The sequence below is a fragment of the Tursiops truncatus genome, chromosome 6 (assembly GCF_011762595.2).
Source record: "Tursiops truncatus isolate mTurTru1 chromosome 6, mTurTru1.mat.Y, whole genome shotgun sequence".
NCBI lineage: Eukaryota > Metazoa > Chordata > Mammalia > Artiodactyla > Delphinidae > Tursiops > Tursiops truncatus.
In genome coordinates, this window is record NC_047039.1 from 105,520,218 (window position 1) to 105,541,945 (window position 21,728).

General features: G+C 41.5%; 1 protein-coding gene across 7 annotated transcripts in view; it reads left to right on the top strand.

Moving 5' to 3' along the window:
• The window catches only part of GAPVD1 (GTPase activating protein and VPS9 domains 1), a 73,161-nt gene extending 51,831 nt beyond the window's left edge, over positions 1-21,330 (top strand). For 3 of the 7 annotated variants that reach the window (XM_019949230.3, XM_019949232.3, XM_019949231.3), the window contains exons 16-26: positions 443-530; positions 1,518-1,598; positions 4,976-5,098; positions 6,537-6,666; positions 8,760-8,869; positions 9,559-9,718; positions 10,743-10,930; positions 11,385-11,598; positions 13,796-13,868; positions 15,156-15,353; positions 17,302-21,330. In XM_019949230.3, coding sequence (XP_019804789.1) covers positions 443-530; positions 1,518-1,598; positions 4,976-5,098; positions 6,537-6,666; positions 8,760-8,869; positions 9,559-9,718; positions 10,743-10,930; positions 11,385-11,598; positions 13,796-13,868; positions 15,156-15,353; positions 17,302-17,442 — 1,506 coding nt within the window. In that variant the 3' untranslated portion in view covers positions 17,443-21,330. Of the gene's footprint in view, positions 1-442; positions 531-1,517; positions 1,599-4,975; positions 5,099-6,536; positions 6,667-8,759; positions 8,870-9,558; positions 9,719-10,484; positions 10,709-10,742; positions 10,931-11,384; positions 11,599-13,795; positions 13,869-15,155; positions 15,354-17,301 lie in introns of those variants that run through there. The other 4 variants (XM_019949233.3, XM_019949234.3, XM_073806597.1 and 1 more) reach the window with 3 other exon arrangements.
• Positions 21,331-21,728: the final 398 nt, after the last annotated feature.

Consider the following 21,728-nt stretch of genomic DNA (forward strand, 5'->3'; position numbering starts at 1 on the left):
ACAGTATTTATCTCTTAAGGCTACTGTGAAGTTTAAATGAGATAATATATGTCCTCACATTCAGTGTTTGGCACACAGTACATACATAGTTTTATTATTAATATTACTGCTACCATCTCTACTACCCCTCTAGATTTTATGTGCATTGCATTTATTCATCCCATATGAGTATTTATTGAGTGCCTACTCTATGCTAGACTCTGTATTAAGCTTTTGGTTTACTGACAGTAATGAGATAGTGCCTACCCTCAAGTGATCCATCATAGTCTGGTGCTTGAAAGGTATACATCCCTGTTCCAGAAGTTGCCTGTACAACAATAAGAACAGTTTTGCTTTGAAGAAAAACTAGTGGTTTTTGTATTTCACAGACTAACTAAAATCCTTTTCATAGTAATTTATCCTGCTGTCCAACTCCAAATAAAGCATCAAACTTTTTCTACAGACTGAAGAACGCAAAGATAGCGATGATGAGAAATCAGACAGGAACAGACCTTGGTGGAGAAAGCGTTTTGTTTCTGCCATGCCCAAAGGTAATTTTATAAAATATCAGAATGTGATATCAGCAACGAGAAGTAAAGCCCCAAAATCTCTTTCAGAGAGCCAAAATCTGACCTCCTCCGTGAGGCCTGTGGGGCCTCAGTTTCTTGCTGTTTTGAGGGTATGGAAAATGATCTCACTCAGGTGAATGCCAAGGTACAGCTTTGGAAGTGACAGTTCCTGTTCTTTGCAGGAAGTGGCAGCGGTTTCATAAATGAAAGGCAGGCAGGTCACGGTTGTTTAAATATCATATACCATTGAAGTTAAATATACAGGACTTTTGACATACGTATTGCTAATAATTATTTCAGGAAAAAGGGATGCTTTTAGTAAACAAACATTGAAAATTTATCCTTTACATTCCTGGAATAAACTTAAGCTTCTTATGTTTATGTTCATTGAGAATGATAATACCCTGAATATTAGTGTTTATTCTGGAATGCAGTTGTGTAGAATTGTTTGCTTTTCTTGTGAATAGCCTGACATCATACCAGTAGGTATTGAAATTTGAGTTGGCAAAAGCATCTCTTCCAGGAAGGAGAGATCATGCAGGATTAGAGGGAAGGGCTTCTTCCAAAGGCCTCTTCTTGGCTCTGTGATGCTCAGGAGCCGCGGAGCACCGCTTTCACGCCAGACTCAGCCCACTTTAGGAGGAGAGACTGAGGCTCAGAGCTTTGAATGTGTCGTGTTTTGAGCAGAGGTTAAGAGGCAGTGGTTTTGATTCAGTCCCAAGAGATTCCTGTTAAATCATTCTTCCTGTGGCAGATGACCCCAAAGCAGATTCTGGAAGCTTCTTTAAGCACCTTCAATGCTATTTTAAGAATGATTATCAGTTGACACTCGGGATTTCTTAGCTTTTAAACTTTTCACCTTCCTTCCACTTAGAAATGTTGGCACACCAGTTAACTCCAGAATGACTGCTGTCTTCCGAGTAGTGCAGTATGTTATATGTCACACTACTGACTTTATTTAATTTCCAGCTCCTATACCATTTAGAAAGAAAGAAAAACAAGAAAAAGACAAAGATGATCTGGGGCCTGACAGATTCTCAACACTCACAGGTTTGTAGACCCATGGACTTCCTGGCTCCTTCATTCCCAGAGCACATATTTCATAACACTTTTTCTTGGGTGCCATAAGCGTTGCCTTCTTAGAAGAGTGTGTCTGTGTGTGTACAGTGGGGAGTATGTTCTTCATAGCTCTGTGGTTTCCAGTTGGCGGCCACAGTGAATCTCAGTGCGCTCTTCCTGCAGACCGCCACCACCATCATCATCCTCATTACCATAACTTCCGTGTATGATGAGGCCCCTGATCCTGAGCCTCTAGGCCTACCCTAGAACCCGACATTTTAGTGGGATGATGACACACAGTGCCTTTTAGGAAAGTGTGGTGATGGTTTTAGTGCTATGCATGCCGTATCTTTGGATCATTGACTGAACAGTTTTCTTTAACGTTGATTGTAGAATTCTAAATTTATTTCCATCTATAGTTCTTGATTATTCAGGATCATTGTGAAATTCTATTTTACCTAATCATTTCCTTTTTTCGTGATAAGTGTTCAAACAATATCGTAAATTTATAAACTTTACCAATTTTTTACAGCTTGAATCATTTTAACATTGCTATCTGACCCAAGGAAAATACAACTAGGGGTTGGGTTCTTACCTCATTCAGCATTTGTATTTTTGCAGCTTCTTTTTGGCATATTATGAATGAACACCCTAAAAGGAAAAAGTATGAGAGGCAGTGTTGATGACCCAACCTTGAGTTTGATAGCTGTATACTGTCTCCAGTGACTGAAGAACGTCTAGAGGGAAATTAATTTCTCACCTCTCTTTTTCTTGTCTTGATTTTAAATTATGTTATCCTACTAAGGTAAAATGAAGACTTTTATTTAAAAATGGGATAGGTTTCAAAAGAACATCCTCCTCAAAGAGCTCAGTGTAGTACAGGTAGAATCCCATTTCAGTGCATAGTTATTGTCATGTCTAGTTCTAAAATAAATGTAGACGTTTCCATGTCGACGTGTACATCCCTGTTTATTGGATGAGGTGACTTGCCTGGAATAAAGGGTTTTAAGCAGCAGGAGCTGTGCTTTGAGGCCAGGTTCCCTGCTGAAAGCAGTCAAACCTATCTCAATCAGTCAACAAATGCTTGTTGAACATCTGACTCATGCCAGGCACTGTGCTAAGTGTGGTAGGTGTTCAGTCAAATCACACATGACTCTTGTTCTTTAGGGACTTACAGCCTTATTGAGAAGCAGTGGAAAGGCATCCTTTCGGCAAGATTTTTATGTTTTCTTACCATGCTCCTGGCTTTAGAACACCACCACCATTCACAGAGTAGAATGCTCTTAATAAAATCTCAGGTTTTCAAAATGTTGAATTAATAACTTTGGAGAAGTTATAAATTATTTTTTTACTCGTGTCTTTAGGCAATACATTTTTCTTAGTCCTTGGTGCCTAAACTGTAAGCTAGGTAGAGTAAGTTTTTTTCCATAAAATATTTCGTTTTGTTTGTGTTTGATTCAAGCAGTTTAGCTTCCCTACTGGTGCAGAAATTTCTACCCACTCCTAATTAATGACCCAAAGAAAAGTATCATTAAGTCAATTTTTTTAAATGTTATGAGAGGGAATTTCTTAGCAGTCTGTCCATAATCTCGCCGCCTTAATTTTCTTTTTTCCATGTTCTCTCCCAATCTTTCCTTATCTATACATGGCTTTTCATGATGAAATCAGAGTGTGTATGTAACTTTGTATTCTTTTACCACATGTTATTTCATAAACCCTGTCCCAATTTCTGCTTGACATAGTTGGTTTTTTAATAATTTTTATTGGCTCTGAGATCATCTGTCATTATTTTATTGCGGTGTGAACATTCTCTTGCTTTTTCGATATTTAAATTGTATCCATTTTTTTTTTTACTATGAAAATACTGCTCACAGCTTTGTATATATAGCATTTTTTGTCTATTTTAATTGTCCTCAGATAAAAATTTTAAGAACGGTGTTACAGAAATAAAAGTTATAAGCAACGTTATTGCTTTCACTATGTTTAACCAGTTTTTAGAGCCCTCAACAGCACTCAAAACCAATAGCAAAAAAAAGATTTTGTAATGATGAAGGTTTTATCAGTTTACATTTTGAAGAAGATCAGATTTTATTAGGACTCTATTATCATGCATTCAAACATCATTGTAGCAGAAAGATTATATTATTTTGGAAATCGTTTCTCCCTACAGTTACCACAATTTTACGGAGACATGAACACTAAATATTTTTTTATGGAAACAAAAGAAGAGCCTATGAGCATACTACTTAACCTCTTTCTACCTTGATTTCTTCTTCTTAAAAATGGGGGTGATAGTAGTACCTCCATGTAGGGTTGTTGCGATGATTAATTGAGATCATTCATATAAGGTGTTTAGCACAGTTCCTGGCACGTGGTACATGCTCAATAAATGTTAGCTGCTGTTAATATTAGCTATTAACACGTACACGTATATAAATTCTAGTGATTTTTATCTGTTTTAAGACTTTTTAACAAATGGGATTCTACCAGAATGTAGACATTACCTGCTTGGCCTAGATCTGTCTCAGGAGTTTACATTTCACTATGGAACTATATTTTGTCCCATAGATCTGTAGCACTTCTTTGCTTTGTTAACTGTTAATTAGTGACTCTGCCATCTGACTCCAAGAAAACATTTTGATGTGCTGATTTTGCTGACCGGATAGTGGGCCAGTCAGTAACCAGTGCTGCACCTGTGATTGTGATAAGCTTTTTCTCTGTGCACCCGAGGTACAATTCCAGCACTCCCCAACAGTGTCTAGATTCTCTAGGAGTGCCTCTGACACCATTGCACGCACAGAAGTGCTCTAAATCCAGCAGCTGTACTGTCATAGTGAGATTTAGTAAGAATATGAATATCTGAAGTTTCCAAATGTGGTGTAGTGAGAGAAGGAAGAGTGGAGGAAGACATTTTAAAAGTATTATTTAAAAGGCTTTAATTTGAATTTGGAGTACTTTTTTTCCTCCTTCAGCATAGAGATGTCTGAATAAATGAAGTCTACATATAAAAGTGCAGTGTTGGAAGTTCTGGTAGCATGAATTGATAATAACAGTGATTTGAGTGTAAACACTTTAGAAACCCATCATCCATTCAGTCTGCACTGAACTTTTTGACACTGTCATGCAGAATTCTGACAATGATGAGAAAGTGGAGTAATCCTCCCAATTTCGTGCTTTGGCAAGGCTCTCAGACCTAGAAATGGGATGAGTAGGCAGCTGCATGGTGCCTCTTATAACATTGAGATATGTGCTCTTTTTAAGTCTTACCTCCTAATCCGCCTTTGGGATTATGCTACTGGTGTCGTACTAACATCAGAGTGGGTGAAAACCAAGGGGAGCTAATTCTCTCCCTCTCCTTTCCCCTTCAGATGACCCGAGCCCTAGACTCAGTGCACAAACTCAGGTTGCTGAGGATATTCTGGACAAATACAGGAATGCCATTAAACGAACCAGTCCCAGTGAAGGAGCACTGGCAAACTACGAAAGTGCAGGTGATAATCATGATAAAGAATGGAATAGTAACCTTCGTATCACAGTGATAAAGGTGGTCCGAATTAAAAGTAACCTTGTAATAACTACTTTTGAACAGTTATCAGAAAAATATGGTACAATTCCCAAGATAAATTAGAGTATCTCTGGAAGAATCTCTGATAAACTGATAACGTGAGTTGACTCGGGGCGGGGGGGGGACTCATAGGGAGCCTGAGAGGAGAACTTCCTACATTTTTTTTTTAATTTATATTTATTTTGTTTGTGCCGGATCTTAGTCACGGCACAAGGGATCTTTGTTGCAGCAGGTGGACTTCTTAGATGCGGCATACGGCCTCTTAGTTGCAGCATGCGGGATCTAGTTCCCCAACCAGGGATCGAATCTGGCCTCCCGGAGTCTTACCCACCGGACGACCAGGGAAGTCCCATCCTACACCTTTTTTTTTTGTTTTTGAAAAGTTTTAAAATAACAAAGAAGTTGAAGGAATAGTACAGTGAAGGTCTATATTCCATCTACCTAGACTTATCAATTGTTGACATTTTGTCACATTTTCTATATATATTTTTTCCTGAGGCATTTGAAACTATCTCCTAAGAATAAAGATATTTTTTCTACGTAGACACAGTATCTTTATTACACTAAGGAACTTTTATTTCTTTTGATTTTATACATGCATGTATTAACTAAATTGATTCATTAAAAACAACTGTGGGAACCACAGGTCTGTCCTGGCTGCATTTGTGAGTTCGTACCCAGCTCATTCTCAGGCAGTGGGAGCAGCCCTGGTAATGAGGACCGGAGACCTCAGTGCAGCCTGGCCAAGGGGTTCACAGCCAGCTGTTTTCTGACTGGGCAGGATTCCATGTCTGTAAAATGAGGGTGTTATGTGAAATGATTTTTTTTTTTTTTTTTTTTTGCGGTACGCGGGTGTCTCACTGTTGTGGCCTCTCCTGTTGCGGAGCACAGCCTCCGGACGTGCAGGCTTAGCGGCCACGGCTCATGGGCCCAGCCGCTCCGCAACATGTGGGATCCTCCCGGACCGGGGCATGAACCTGTGTCCCCCGCATCGGCAGGCAGACTCTCAACCACTGCGCCACCAGGGAAGCCCTGAAATGATTTTTGAGGCCCCTTTTAGTTCTGTGGTTCAGTGATCGTGATTACAGAGTATTATCCGTATTAAGTTAATAAAGACTTTCATTGTTTTAGATTAGGATTCAGATAAGAAGTAAAACTATTTTCAACAACTGCTCTCTTGATATATTACCATTGCTATCAATAATTTAGTTAAGTGTTTGAAGTTCCTTTTTTCTTTTTTCTTTCAAAGAACTCTTGTTGGAAGGCACAAGTTAATTTATTGTTGAGTTGTTCTGAATATCTACCAGTGCCAGAATGTTCCAGATTAACCTGCTTATCCTTTTGGGGGGCTGGGTTTTGTTTAGAAGTTATGGGTGACGGTGAAAGTGCGCACGATTCGCATCGTGACGAAACCCTGCAAAACATCTCAGCTGACGATCTCCCAGATTCCGCGAGCCAAGCCGCCCACCCTCAGGATTCAGCTTTCTCTTACAGGTATTTCTTTTATAGGATTTAGGACCTTTGGGTTTGAACTTTTCATCACCATTGCAGTCACTTCAAGTCAGGTGTTTCATTGAGTCACTTAATAAGTGTGTAAAGCAGAGAGATAAGAATGAAATACTATTCACTGAGAAGACTTTGCTTCCCTTGTGGATGTCATACATCAAAGGCTTTAATTCAGGGATTGAAAACAAAAACAAGAAAACCTCATATGCTCACAGGGGCCACATAAGTAATTTATTTTATTTATTTATTTATTTATGGCTGCGTTGGGTCTTTGTTGCTGCGCGTGTGCTTTCTCTAGTTACGGCGAGCGGGGGCTACTCTTCGTTGCGGTGCATGGGCTTCTCATTGCGGTGGCTTCTCTTGTTGCGGAGCACGGGCTCTAGGCACACGGGCTTCAAGTAGTTGTGGCATGTGGGCTTCAGTAGTTGTGGCTCGAGGGCTCTAGAGTGCAGGCTCAGTAGTTGTGGCACGTGGGCTTAGTTGCTCCACAGCATGTGGGATCTTCCCGGACCAGGGCTTGAACCCGTGTCTCCTGCATTGGCAGGCGGATTCTTAACCGCTGTGCCACCAGGGAAGCCCCACATGAGTAATTTAAATGGAACAGTGGCAGTGCCTGTGCCTGTGCAGAATTCCCAGCTCTGTGTGTGAGAGGTGCTAGGGCAGGACTGAAGTAGAAGGAGGGTCGCTGCAGAGTTGTTGAATGACCCACTGTCCCCAGTAAGCCTCCCAGTTTGTCATTCTCCTCATTACCTGTGCAGGTCTCTCCATTTCTAACAGGGCTTGAGAAAGAAAATGACTTTAGGAACCTGAAAAATTTGCTTTCGTTTCACAGGGAACCTGTGTTTTTCCAGACACGGATTATCACTTTTAAAGCACTAATCATCCGTCCATCTCTTTGTTTTTATCTATGACTTTGCCTCTGTCTTTCTTTCTCTGTTTTTAAACTTTTTATTTTAGAAATATTCAAGTATGTACAAAAATGGAAGAGTACAGTGATGTGCCTGTTACCCAGATATAACAGTTACTAATACGTGGCCCATATTGTTTCATGTTTACCTCCTCCCCCAATTAATTTAAAGCAGACTCTAAGCAGCATATCATTTTATTTTATTTATTTACTTTTATTGAGATATAGTTGATATATAATATTATATAAGTTTCAGGGGTACAACACAGTGATTCACAATTTTTAAAGATTTAAATTTTTATTTTCCAGCCATGACTTTACTGTTATATAGATTCGGAGTCTCTGAAAAGTAGGCAAATATTACATTTGTTTGGGTTGATTTGTAAGTTACTCGTTTTAGAGGAAGCAAACCAATAAGGAAGGACTCAGAACTAGTTAGATGAGGTGGACAAGTGATAATCCCGCAGGAGGAGCAAACTCTGGCTTGTTCTCGGAGGTGTTTCGACTCCTTTTTTTGGATGGCAGCCTTGGACGCTTTGAAGAAGCTCTGGTCCACGCCCTACATTCCCCTCCCAGTATGAAGGGCTGCCCTGCTGTGGAGGGTGACGCCTTACTGAAGGGTGCTCTGCCTGGTGGTGGCAGGTGGTTCAGTGGCGGAAGCTGAAAAGAAGCAGGTTTTGGCTCAACACAAAGTTTCAAGCAGCAAGGCAACAGATAGGGCTTCTTGTCGGGGGTCAGCTTGTCTTGTGGCAGGATCAACATTCCTCAAGAGATGTGGTAGAAGACTTCCTAAATGTGGGTGGTGAGATGGATCTGATGACGTCTGCTGACTCCCTCCCAGCCTGGGCGTAATCCAGCCTTGACTCTCCTCGTAGTGCTTAGCATAGAACTCAGCGTATGTTAGAAGGTCAAAAAGGATTTGTTTGATTCTGGTGACTTTACCGAATGGTCCTTGCCCAGAGCACTTTTGCAGCCTTGCTTCTCAGGTAACTAGAAAGCCCACTCCTTAAGTGAGGTGTCAGTAAGTTGAAAATTATCTTTTATTTATGACCACTTGAAACATTTGAGTCCTGACGTGGTAGCCTATTGATTTGTATATTAAATATGATAATAGTTCATAAAATATGACCATATGTGAACAAAGAAATTAATGTATCTTCAACTCATTCTTCAGAGATGCAAAAAAGAAACTGAGGCTCGCTCTTTGTTCTGCGGATTCTGTTGCTTTCCCAGTGCTAACCCATTCAACAAGGAATGGTTTACCAGACCATACAGACCCAGAAGGTAAGTTGCTGCCTGATAGCTTATTTTTTCCTATATTTATACGTTGAACCATATGAATTGCCAGTATTCAACTGTATTTAAACTATACAGCAGGGCTTCCCTGGTGGCGCAGTGGTTAGGAATCTGCCTGCCAATGCAGGGGACACGGGTTCAAGCCCTGGTCCGGGAAGATCCCTCATGCCGCGGAGCAACTAAGCCCGTGTGCCACAACTACTGAGCCTGCACTCTAGAGCCCCCGAGCCACAACTACTGAGTCCGTGAGCCACAACTACTGAAGCCCACACACCTAGAGCCCATGCTCCGCAACAAGAGAAGCCACCACAATGAGAAGCCCTAGCACCGCAATGAAGAATAACCCCCGCTCACCACAACTAGATAGAGCCCGCACGCAGCAACGAAGACCCAACAGTCAAAAATAAATAAATAAAATAATAAATTTATTAAAAAAATAAAAATAAAAAAATAAACTCTACAGCAGTTCTGTACAGTTCAATGTAATACATTTATATTAGCTATCAGTTAAGGGCACTTTGATTATTGATGGCTCATTAAAATGTTCTCTGATTGATACTGCTTAGTTCTACTGATACAAGCGTAATTGACATCCCAAAGGCTGAGGGATGACCTTCAGCTTATGAAAAGCCTGTGGAAATTCTCAACAATAACAGAATTTTTATTTTTTTATTTAGACAATGAAATTGTCTGCTTCCTAAAAGTTCAAATAGCAGAAGCAATTAATTTACAAGATAAAAACTTAATGGCTCAACTTCAAGAAACAATGCGTTGTGTGTGCCGCTTTGATAACAGGACTTGTAGGAAACTACTGGCTTCTATCGCCGAGGACTATAGGTAATTATACCCCACATGTTTCACTTATACACCTCTTTTCAGCTGCAGGTATTTTCTTCTCGGTCCTTATTTCGGAAATGAATCTAGGCTCAGCACAAAGTGCTTGGCTATGTTAACCTGGATGTAGATTTCCAAGGACTACATTTGGATATTTAGTCTGGAAATGTAGTTATAAATGAGCAGCTCTTCCTAACACAGAGTGCAGTTTACTTCAGCTTTGCCCCACCTTTAGCGGAGGGGACACCAGGATAACTAGGATATCATTTCCCTGTTTTAGAGGGATAGAAAAGACTGCTTCCTTGGACCAGGGAAGCAGGTGTAGGTCTTGGAATCACTGCCCTTTGTCTGTTGCCCGTCCCTTGCTGACATTAAAATGTAGTTGAGAAGCTTAGGAAGTAAAGAGACTTAGGGAATGGGTGCTCTAATGATTGCTACGTTTAGACTATAAGCAAATAATTAGTGGTATGTTTAATGATCTAGCAGTATATTAACCTGTATTTTGTTGTCATTTTAGTCATTGTAGCAGTCAACTTCCTGTTAAGTATGAGGTTCTACCAGCATGGCGACTGCTCCAAAATAGCAGACCAACGATGCAAAGGGACTTAGCGATGTTTAGGGAATTAAGGGGCTAAGTGTTCAGCCCAGTAGATGATGTTCTTGACACACATGCAGAAGAGTTCTGTTTCTTTCTTTTTTTAATTGTAGTTGATTTACAATGTTATATTAGTTTCAGGTGTACAACATAGTGATTCGCTTTTTTTTACAGATTATACTCCATTTAAAGTTGTTATAAAACATTGGTTCTATTCCCTGTGCTGTACATTACATCCTTGCATCTGGTTCTGTTTCTTGATCTGGAGCATAATTAGTCCTCAGGATGGTTGTCTGCAGCCTGACATGCTAATTTGTAAAACCAAAGTCTTTGGAGTAGTTTTTTCATTTAAGGAAAAATCAGGACTCTTAGTCTCCGAAGAAAGTGTGCACCGTGTATGTCTGATGTCCTGCAGAGCATATTTCCTTTTAGGAAAAGGGCCCCCTATATTGCTTACCTCACTCGTTGTCGACAAGGACTGCAGACCACGCAGGCTCACTTGGAAAGGCTACTGCAAAGGGTTTTGCGGGACAAAGAGGTGGCCAATCGATACTTCACCACTGTCTGTGTGAGGTTGCTGCTTGAGAGCAAAGAAAAGAAGATCAGGGAATTCATTCAAGGTAACTAGAGACCTTTAGGTTAAGCTGTATGTTATTGGGAAGATTTGGGAATTTTTCTTTTGCTGCTTTTTTTGAGTACCTACCTGTCTAAGAGAAGTTCCTTAAATTTGCAATTATTTCTTAGTTATTAAACCTTGATGTCAAACCAATAAATTCCATGTTTATCCTGGATTGAATATCTATAGTTTATTAAAAAGTTGGGAGAGGGCTTCCCTGGTGGCGCAGTGGTTGAGAGTCTGCCTGCCGATGCAGGGGACACGGGCTCGTGCCCCGGTCCGGGAAGATCCCACATGCCGCAGAGCGGCTGGGCCCGTCCGGAGGCTGTGCTCCACAACGGGAGAGGCCACAACAGTGAGAGGCCCGCGTACCGCAAAAAAAAAAAAAGAATTCTAATAATTTCATATTTGAAATTATTCAAATACTGTATTTTAAAAATTATTATTTTGCATTGGAGACTTTCAGAAACTCACAGCAGCTGATGATAAAACTGCTCAGGTGGAAGATTTTCTGCAGTTCCTGTATGGCGCCATGGCCCAGGATGTCATATGGCAGAATGCGAGTGAGGAGCAGCTTCAGGATGCCCAGCTCGCCATTGAGCGAAGTGTGATGAATCGGATCTTCAAACTTGCCTTCTACCCTAATCAGGACGGGGACATACTCCGTGACCAGTGAGTGCTTCTAAGTGTAACGGCCTGTGTTGGACTAAGTAGCAATATACCAGCCAACCCCATTATTTTAGACAAGCTATACGTGAGACTTAGTGTCTGAGTAGTGAAGGAAAAAATACATGTTACCTTTTTTCACCTATCAGAGTTACCAGAAAGAATGAAAATACTCTGTTTTCAGAGATGTGGGGAATCAGGCTGGAGGGTGTATAAATTGGTACGGCCTTTGTGGAAGGCACTGCTGTTTACTCTGTCTCAGCTGTTCTTCCCTTCTTTCTTCTCCCTACTCTTATCCTTCAGATCTTCACTCAGACATCACTTCCTCGGGGAAACGTTTCCTGGCCTTTCTGACTAGGTTAAACGCCCTGTCAGCCCTCCCTCAGGCCTGGATACCTTCCTTTAGCACCTGCCACAGTTGCGGTTTTACATCTGTTGGAGGCATGGTTTCTCAAGCTGGCACTACTGACATTTGGGGCCAGATAATTCTTTGGAGTGGGAGGCTGTCCTGTGCATTGTAGGACATTTATCAGCATCCCTGGCCTCTACATGCTACAGGCCAGTAGTACCCTGCCAGGTGTGAGAACCAAGGGTGTCTCCAGACATTGCCAGATGTCCCTTGGGGGCAGAATCGCCCCTGTTCCTGGCCACTGGTTTGTGTGATCGATTGATGAATGCCTGTATCCCCCACTGGATTGTTCCCTTTGTGAGAGCAGCAGCATAGTGCTTTTATTCATCACTCCATCAGGGCATCCAGCACAGTGCGTGACTTCTATTATACTATATGCTTATTATTTGTTTGGAATGAAAAGTTATATATTTGAAAATCAGAATATCTGGAATTGTATGGTATATGAATTATATCTCAATAAAGCCTATTCTTAAAAGTAAACCTAAAAAAATTAATCTTGAAAAAAAAATCTGGAATGATAACAGTGGTTATTTTGGGGTAATGAGGCTATGGATGACTTAGCTTTTTTTTTTCCTCTTCTGCATTTTCTTGACCACCGCTTTACGATGCTGTTTCTGCCCCAAGCATGTTGAGATGGCCACCGTGCCCCCCAGCAGTGACATGGGCTCTCTCTGTGGGCGACTCTCAAGGGCCCATGTAATAGGGTGGGGCATTGGTTGTTTCCATAAGATTTTTTTTTTCATGGAAATTTTACAATATTGTATGTACATTTGAGAAAGTTCACTTTCCTGTGGGTGGGTTAGGCTTATTCCAACCTGCCTCTCTCGCTTGTTCATAGTCTCAGAGGCTTTTTACCCCTCCCCAAGTTTCTGTGTGGAATTTGCCAAATGGGCCCTGTTTTCTTTCCAGAGCACCAGTTTTTGGCTTCCACAGTGGGATGAGGAATGGGGACATTCAAACTGTACTTACTGCAAAGAGCACCTTTGAAGCAGGTTCTTCCTACCCTCTCTTGCGTGGTGTTTCTGTGGGTTTGTAGAGTGGAGAGTTAATCCTGTTCTGGAAAGAACACTCGAAGTCAGGAAAGCTGGGTTTAGTCTTTGCTCCTAACCACTGTGTGGCCTTAGGCAAATCCTTCTCCTTTTTTTTTTTTTTGCGGTACGCGGGCCTCTCCCACCGCGGAGCACAGGCTCTGGTCACACAGGCTCAGCGGCCATGGCTCACGGGCCCAGCCGCCCCGCGGCACGTGGGATCCTCCCGGACCGGGGCACGAACCCGCATCCGCCGCATCAGCAGGCGGACTCCCAACCACTGCGCCACCAGGGAAGCCCCTTTCTCCTTTTTAAGCCTAGTTATTGTCATCTCTGAAATGAGAGGTGGAGTGTCCTCAGAGTCCCTTGTCTAAGCATCTCTGATCTTTGGTTTCTGACCCCTGATCCCTCTACTTCCTCTTGGCCTATTTACCAATTAGTTGTCCAATTAGCTTCTAGACTAAGGGCTCCTCTGCTTTCTCCCTTGGAATGCTGTCCTAGTCCAGGAAAGGAGGGCTTCTTTACTCTTCTCCCTGCATCCCCCTGGCTTACTCAGCATTTCTAAGCAGATCCTAAATAGGAGATTTTTTTTTTGACAAGACAGAGTACTTACAGCTAAGAGATAGTCTCAACTGTATTTGTAATCTGTATCTAGAAGTAAGTTTAAAACGTTTTAAATGTTTTGAAAAACATCAATTATGACTATCGGTGTACCTTATTTTCTGAAATATATATTTACTTATGTATTTTTTGGGGTTTTCAGAGTTCTTCATGAACATATTCAGAGATTGTCTAAAGTAGTGACTGCAAATCACAGAGCTCTTCAGATACCAGAGGTAATACAGGTTTATATAGTGTGGGTGGTATTATTTAATTAAAAATTGCTTGGTATACCATGTGCATGTTACCAGTTTTTCAAGGAAGCAGAATGTAATAAGTTGTACAACACCACTTGCACTAGATGCAATTTGGTCTAACTGTAAAGTTCTCAAAGGTCCTTCCACGGATTAAAATTCCCTGGCATGGGAAGGGACCTTAGTAGTGGAGAGGAGGGAGGGCCAGCATGGAGGAGGCCCTGCCCTGACGCCAGCCCCTGCAGACGGGTCTTCCTGTCCATAGCTCTGCTCCTCCTGGGGCAGCAGTGCTCTGCACTGGTGCTTTTATAGTCACGTTTCTGCAGGAAAGTCCCATATGAAGAAGGGATCCGGTGGTACTTCAAAGAGTGTGAAAACTACTGTCCAGGAGAGGGAATTGAATCTGAATGTGACCTCAAAATTACCTTTTAGTTATTTATATTAGCATTTTTATCTGTCATACAACTCTTACAAACTCTGAAAATAGGAACGTTTTAGGTATACGAGTTTTCTGGTGGTTTTATTAAAATCCAAACATGAAGGGGACTTCCCTGGCGGTCCAGTGGTTAAGACTCTGTGCTCCCAGTGCAGGGGGCACGGGTTCATCCCTGATCAGGAAACTAAAATCCTGCATGCCGCATGGCGTGGCCAAAAGATAATAATAATAAAATCCAAACATAAATTGGCATAAAATTTTTAATTGTCTTCGATTTCTAGAACTACTGCAACAAAGGTACATATTAATTTTTAAAGTATCTTAAAAGTAGCTTGTTTGTGCTTTTGGAATCAGCTACAATACAGAGATAAGTTCCATTCTAGCTCTTTAAGAAAGATAAACGTTTGAAATTTTATGAGTTCTAGGCTCTGTGTTATCATATGCCTCTATTAATATGTATCTGGGTGGTTTTTTTGTGGGGGGCCACGCCCGGGGCTTGCGGGATCTTAGTTCCCCAACCAGGGATCAAACCCAGGCCCGTGGCAGTGAGAGCACAGAGTCCTAACCAATGGACTGCCAGGGAATTCCCTTGGGTGGTTTTATCTTAAAATGCAAAGCAAATAATTTAAAAGTTTAAAAGTTAAGCTTCGATCCTAAGCGGGAGGACTCCTAAGCAGGAGGACGGGGAGGAATCGCGATTTGGTTTTACTGGAAAAAGGGAAAGGCAACAGCCTTACCCTTCGGCCTCCTGATGTGGAGGTCGCTCTGTTCGCTGCACGTAGTTGCCGCTTGATCCAAGATCTGTCTAACTGTCTCTGTGTTGTCTCACTTAGGTTTATCTTCGGGAGGCACCGTGGCCATCTGCACAGTCAGAAATCAGGACAATAAGTGCTTACAAGACGCCCCGGGACAAAGTGCAGTGCATCCTGAGAATGTGCTCCACGATCATGAACCTCCTGAGCCTGGCCAACGAGGACTCCGTCCCAGGAGCAGATGACTTCGTCCCTGTTTTGGTTTTTGTGTTGATAAAGGTGGGTCCCTCACTACCGTTAGTGAGAATAGTTTATTGGGTGTCCTGAGTCGGGTGGTGCAGATGTCACCAGATGTTAGAGACTTTGGCTCTTTTACAAGTTTCAAGCTCTGTGTTACCCAGAAAGGAAGTATCTAATGTCAAGTTTTGTTCTGTCCAGAAGTTAGGATTTTCAGAAGAAAGGAGGGGAGGACTAGATTGCTAGAACATTTTCGGCTTTTAAAGCAGTACCTGAAGGCCTTGGTTGGAACTCAGATAATTACTGAATGAAAGGATGAATGAGGGCAAGTTCTTTTTATCATGTTTGTTTTTTTAAGTAAATTTATTTATTTGTTTTTGGCTGCGTTGGGTTTTCGTTGCTGCATGTGGGCTTTCTCTAGTTGTGTCGAGTGGGGACTACTCTTCGTTGCGGTGCGTGGGCTTCTCATTGCGGTGGCTTCTCTTGTTGCGGAGCACGGGCTATAGGCGTGCAGGCTTAGTTGCTCCAAGGCATGTGGGATCTTCCCGGACCAGGGCTTGAGCCCGTGTCCCCTGCTGGCAAGCAGATTCTTAACCACTGCGCCACCAGGGAAGCCCTTATCATGTTTTTACCATCTTCTTTCTCATTGAATTCTTCATAGTACTTATCACATAAACTACTACATTTACCAATCATCTTTCTCCTCTTTTAGCCTCATATTTTGTAATTGTACCTTTTTTTTTTTTTTTTTTTTTTTTTTTTGCGGTACGCGGGCCTCTCACTGTTGTGGCCTCTCCTGTTGCGGAGCACAGGCTCCAGACGCACAGGCTCAGCGGCCATGGCTCACAGGCCCAGCCGCTCTGCGGCATGTGGGATCTTCCCGCACCGGGGCACGAACCCGTGTCCCCTGCATCGGCAGGCGGACTCTCAACCACTGTGCCACCAGGGAAGCCCTACCATATTATTTTTAAAAGTACTGACATTTCTTTTCTTTTTTTGACTTTAAAGTTGCATCATTTAAACGGTTTATTTTGAACATTTTGGTCGGGGGGTGGGGAACCATACGGTTTGGGTGCACACAACCACCAAATAACTGCATCACCCGTGTGCTCCGGTCAGCTCAGCCCTCTGTTGATGTCTAAAGTATATTTGACATATAGCTTACTAATTCTTAATGTTTGCAGTATTTCTGCAACCTGAACTCTTATCTCAGAGCCAGAACCTGTAGGATCAATGTGTGATCAGCCTTCATAACTTTTCCTGTTGCCCATTGCTCCTCTCTCTTCCACAGGTGATGTGTTTAGTCTCTAGGCAGAGCCAGTTTAAGCTCCTTTGAAGGAGCAGGGCTTAGCCTGTCCTCCTAACTTAATACACCTGTGTCCTTTCTCTCCACATGAAGGTGAAAAAGCAGGAAATGTTCTGTGTTACCTCTTGCAGCAGAGGACATACTCTTCTTTTTTAGTCCCCCCCCCCCCGCAGCTGATTCTAGCTGGACTTAACGAACCAGATATAACTCAATTTGCCTACAGCATTTCTTTCCTTATCTAACATTCTGAAATCCTGGGATGTTGAGTAAATCCACTGGGATTAGTTCAGCCTCTTTAAGGACCAAGGAGGTCAAGTGCTTTGTTAGGATAGAAAGCTCTAGATAGTTCAGCTAGGATTAGAACCTGAGTAGCCTTTCCAGTACTGTTGCTACTCATAGTAGCTAGGGTTTACAGATTAGTTCCAGAAAGGATTGGGGGGATTATTTTCAAAAAGACTGGTATCTCTCTCTCTTTCTCTTTTTTTTTTGGCTGCGCTGTGCAGCATGTGGGATGTGGGATCTTAGTTCCCTACCCAGGGATCGAACATGTGCCCCCTGCAGTGGAAACATGGAAAAAAGACTAGTATCTCTCTCCACAGAAAAACATTTGAAGATGTTACTGTAAACTATATTTGCAGAGCTATACAGCTGAGTAATTGACTCTTTTATTTTTCACTTCTCTAGGCAAATCCACCCTGTTTGCTGTCCACTGTTCAGTACATCAGTAGCTTTTATGCCAGCTGTCTGTCTGGAGAGGAGTCTTATTGGTGGATGCAGTTCACAGCAGCAGTTGAATTCATTAAGACTATCGATGACCGAAAGTAACCAAGACCAAGGCCCACCAAGGCAGCAGACTGTTAGGGGGGCACACGGATCTCTTAGAAAATGTACCAGCTGCTTTGAAGGCTGAAGATTGTTTTTGTATAATATTGTACAGTGTTGAGACCTTTTAAAACAGATCTTTACTAAACAGATTAATGAGCTAACAAGCAGGTTCTCTTTTCTTTGGGCTCTTTTCCTTTCTGAGTTGCATATTTCATTAATTTCTTGTCCCCAAGTAGAGACTAGTACTGCAAAAAGGGACCACATTTTTCAGGTATTTTGAAATACTGAAAAACAAAACAGAATCTCCTAGAAAATTCCTAGATTTCCGTTTATGGATACCCATTGTTTCTTTTCATTTAAAAAAAAAAGAGAGAGAGAGAATAGTACACCTCTTTTAAGGTGCTGTCTAATCTTATATGCATCTAATGGAAGGAAAATACCAGTTGCACTGAGGATTATAATAGTGGTGACATTAGTGGCATTATCTATAAATATACTCACCTAAATTGAAAAGCTAAGAAGTAAATGTAAATATAATATATATTTATATTTGATGTAATATGGACATCTTCAGATTCTAATAAACAAGGAATATTGCTGATAGTAGGTTGTCATGTACCCTCTTGTGAAATGGTTTCCTTGACAAAATTTAAGCTGAGCTTAAAAGCAAAAGGCGAACAAATACACAGAAGTATTTATTAAAGTGTAGTACAGTTTATTGAACTTTCTAGGTGTGGAATTTGATGCACAGGGCTGCCTTTGATGAAGGGTGTAGAAATCACTGAGTACATCACTTAGACGTTTCTCACCATGGATGTCTTTGAGCCCGCAGTAGGAGATAGACTCTTTAATTGCCATACGTTACATACAAAGGAACAGTAGATATCTAATACGTTCTTGTGGTACTTCTCATCTGAAATGCTAAATATAGTGTAGAAACCCCAAACAGAACTCCTTACAAACCTTTAACTGTAATATATTTTTGATGATGATTCACATTGAATGCACATACCAGGAATTCAGTGAATGTCATTTTATTAAAAACTAATTTGTATTGTCCGCTCTAGTGATACAAGTTTTACTAGTGATAAACTATTTTAATCAACCATACTATTCTTATGGGAAAAAAAAATCTATTTTGGCAGGTTTCTGTGCCTTTGTTTCCCTCTTCTGAACAAAAGTGTGTGTTTCTGTATTTTGGTTTGATTTTATGTTGATAATTAATCAGGAATGGGTTTTGGTGTCTGAGAAACTGGCCAAGGAAGCCCACCAAAGCTTCAAGCACAAGTCTTATACATAGGTCATCACTGACTGGTTACACTTTTTATGTTTCCTAAACATGTTTAGCTTCTTTTATAAAACTTGGTCCCCTACTTTGAGTCTCTTGTTGCTGGCAGCATTTCCAGGCATTTTTAAGGGAACTGTGGCCAACAGCCTTGAGCAGATGGGTACAGAGGCTGTCTCCTCCCTCTCTCCAGGAAGCGTGTGCTCCATTGTTCCTAGAGAAGCTGGGTTTTCTTTATGCCTCGACCTCTTCTTGTTCCTTTATTCTAAAATGCCGAGATAACAAGTTGCATAGGAGTGTGGGATGTGGTTTCTGCCTTTTAGGGGGAGATCAAAATTAAAGTAGTACTAAAAAAATGTCCTGTGAATGTTGGATCAAAAAATCTGTGTTGAGTCATGTACTTCATGGGCTGTAACTGTCAAGCTTGTCTAGGTCTTAGAAGTCAAATCCCATCATAAATACTTGACAAGACAAACTGTCTACCACTATTTCTAAGGCCTAGGGGGAGTTTAGCATTTGACTCAATAAATGTTAAGTCAACAGAAGACTTGGAATAGTTGAAATTCACTGTTTTGGGATTTAACTCATAGGTCAATGAGAGATTTCTCTCCCCCATGATGGTTACTAAATCTAGTCCATGTTGTCACTGTGGAAATAAATATGAAGATGTGGACGTTGCACAGGGCTCTTTCCTGTGGCAGAGAAGGTGGTGAGTTTGGGGTGGTGGGTTTGTATTTTGTGGAGGCAGGAGATTGGACTCTGCAGTGGGCTGGAGATTGGGCTTGAGACAGTGTTGAGGGTAGGACCCCAGGGCTTTGGCATCAGAGTTACACCTGAGGCATGTGGTGGCAGAGAAGCACAGGCCAGCTGTCTAAGCTGTTTTCCTCTGGAAACCTGTCAGGAGTGAGGACCACTTCAGCATAGACCATCACTGGTTTAATTTCATGACAGCGTTTATTATAGTGTTGATTTCTGAGTTTAGGAATTGGTAACTTTCTGCATGGCAGTGGTGGGGTGTGAGATAGGGAGTAATTTGATTTTGCTCTTTCAGGAAAGAGGAATAGTTGTTCTTTAGATGTTTCTTATCACACTTCCTCCCGGTACATAGTTTATATGAAGGATTGTGCAAAAGTATAAAATCACATATAGGAAACATTCGGTAGCCACCGATTATTACATGGAATTTACAAAGGTAATAAATGTTAAATGTTCACTGAAATCTTGTGGAATTATGTAATGAAAAATCAGTTTATATTTTGTATTAATACTCTGCTTCTGGAGACAAGTAATAGAAATACAGATTGAAGATTGTCCTTGTAAAATTATTATTTTTTAAATCTAGTAAACATTTTGTTTTCTTTCTCTACTTTAGGTCAAATCTCAGCCACAGTTACTGATTTCTCCTGCTTTTTCTTTTTAAAAACCTGCTTAGGAAAGCCTTTTTTATACAGATATGAAATTGCTGTAAGAGGATTAGGCTTTGTGAAGGGTCGAAAATAGATGTGGATGTGATGCATGGTTTTTCTTTCCCTGTTGTGTCCTGGAAGCCTTTAATGTAGACTTTCAACATACATGTTCCTGAGATGCATAAGTGAGAGAACAAAAACCCGTGCCAGACCGTGAGGAGGCCACGTTCTGGCCACGAGAAGCTGTAGCTGACTGCGTGCCAGTCGGCACCGTTTCCCCATTGCCTACCATGGGAATTCCATGGGCCAAGTGAAGGTCGATGTTGTGAAGTTGTAACACTTCCTCTCTCTGATGAGATTGAGTGTGAAAAAGGAAAGTAGGAAACACTTGCTCAAAATTGTTAATGGATTGCATAGCAGTGATAGAAACGTTCGTGGACTCAGCTTCCTCCATTTATGTGTGTCCTAGACTTTCTCTTCCCTCCCCATTCCTGCTTTATTTCTTAAGGAAAAGTCTGCCCTCTTTTTAGTTCTTTTGACTCTAGTAAGTTTATCCTATGTGTAATGGCCATACTTTGGGGGGCGGGAGGGTGGGAATCAGAAACAGTCTTGAAGCTCAAAGAATTTTCTGTGAGTAGATGAATAGAGATGAGCTATTTGAGATCCTTTGAATGCCAAAATGCTTGAGAATGTTGCCAGATTAATAATCATTTAATATATTTTATAGTGTAGGTTACCCAAGGAGCAAGGGTGACCGGGAATAGCTTTATTACTCTTGAGAATACTTGGAGAAAGGAAGATGCAGTTTGCTTCAGCATCAAGGTGGGTGCAGTTGAGCTGTGGGGTCACCACGGAGCCGCGTGTCCTACAGGCCTGTGCTCAGCGCAGGTTAACTTCACGAGAGAGGAAGTCCTCTACACTTGGTTAATGGCAGACAGTGTGGGCAGGGGCCACACGCCTTAAGAATTCACCTCTGCTGAGTTGATATCCTGTCTTGTCTACTGTATTCTTGTGCTTCACCTGTATTCAATAGCTCTGTACTGCCTCCTCTCGAAACTGATAAAACCTTATATAAGCCTCCGTTAACGAGCTTGCACCATCTTGTATATGTACAGGAAACCCATCATGTCTCCTAATGTGATTACTCATGTATGATATCATTGTGTAAAATTGATTAAAAAAGGGAGAGCAGTTGAATTCATTGGGTTTTATGTTTCCATCATCTATTTTGTATTCAGAAGCGTTTCTGAAAATTTCTTTGACTTCTCAGATATTACTGATGTTCTCCATGAATTCACACCTGTCTTTTTCATCTGAACATCTAAGGGTATTTGTGAAGTGCAGTACAGGAAGGAATTAGAATCATCCAGCAGTTCCTAAAGAGATGGTGAACATTTACTCTTTTAACCCGGTTCCCGTCTGACCCCTGTATCTGGTAGCTGTTCATCAGCCCTAGTTCTGAGCGCAGAAGTTTAAATCACGGTGGTCACCGAAGCCTATATTAATCTCAGCTGAGGGGAGTTTCTGTCAACCAAGGAGCCCTTGTATCGGAGGCAAGCTCACTCCACTCGCTGGTGGAAAGGCGCTTTCCCCAT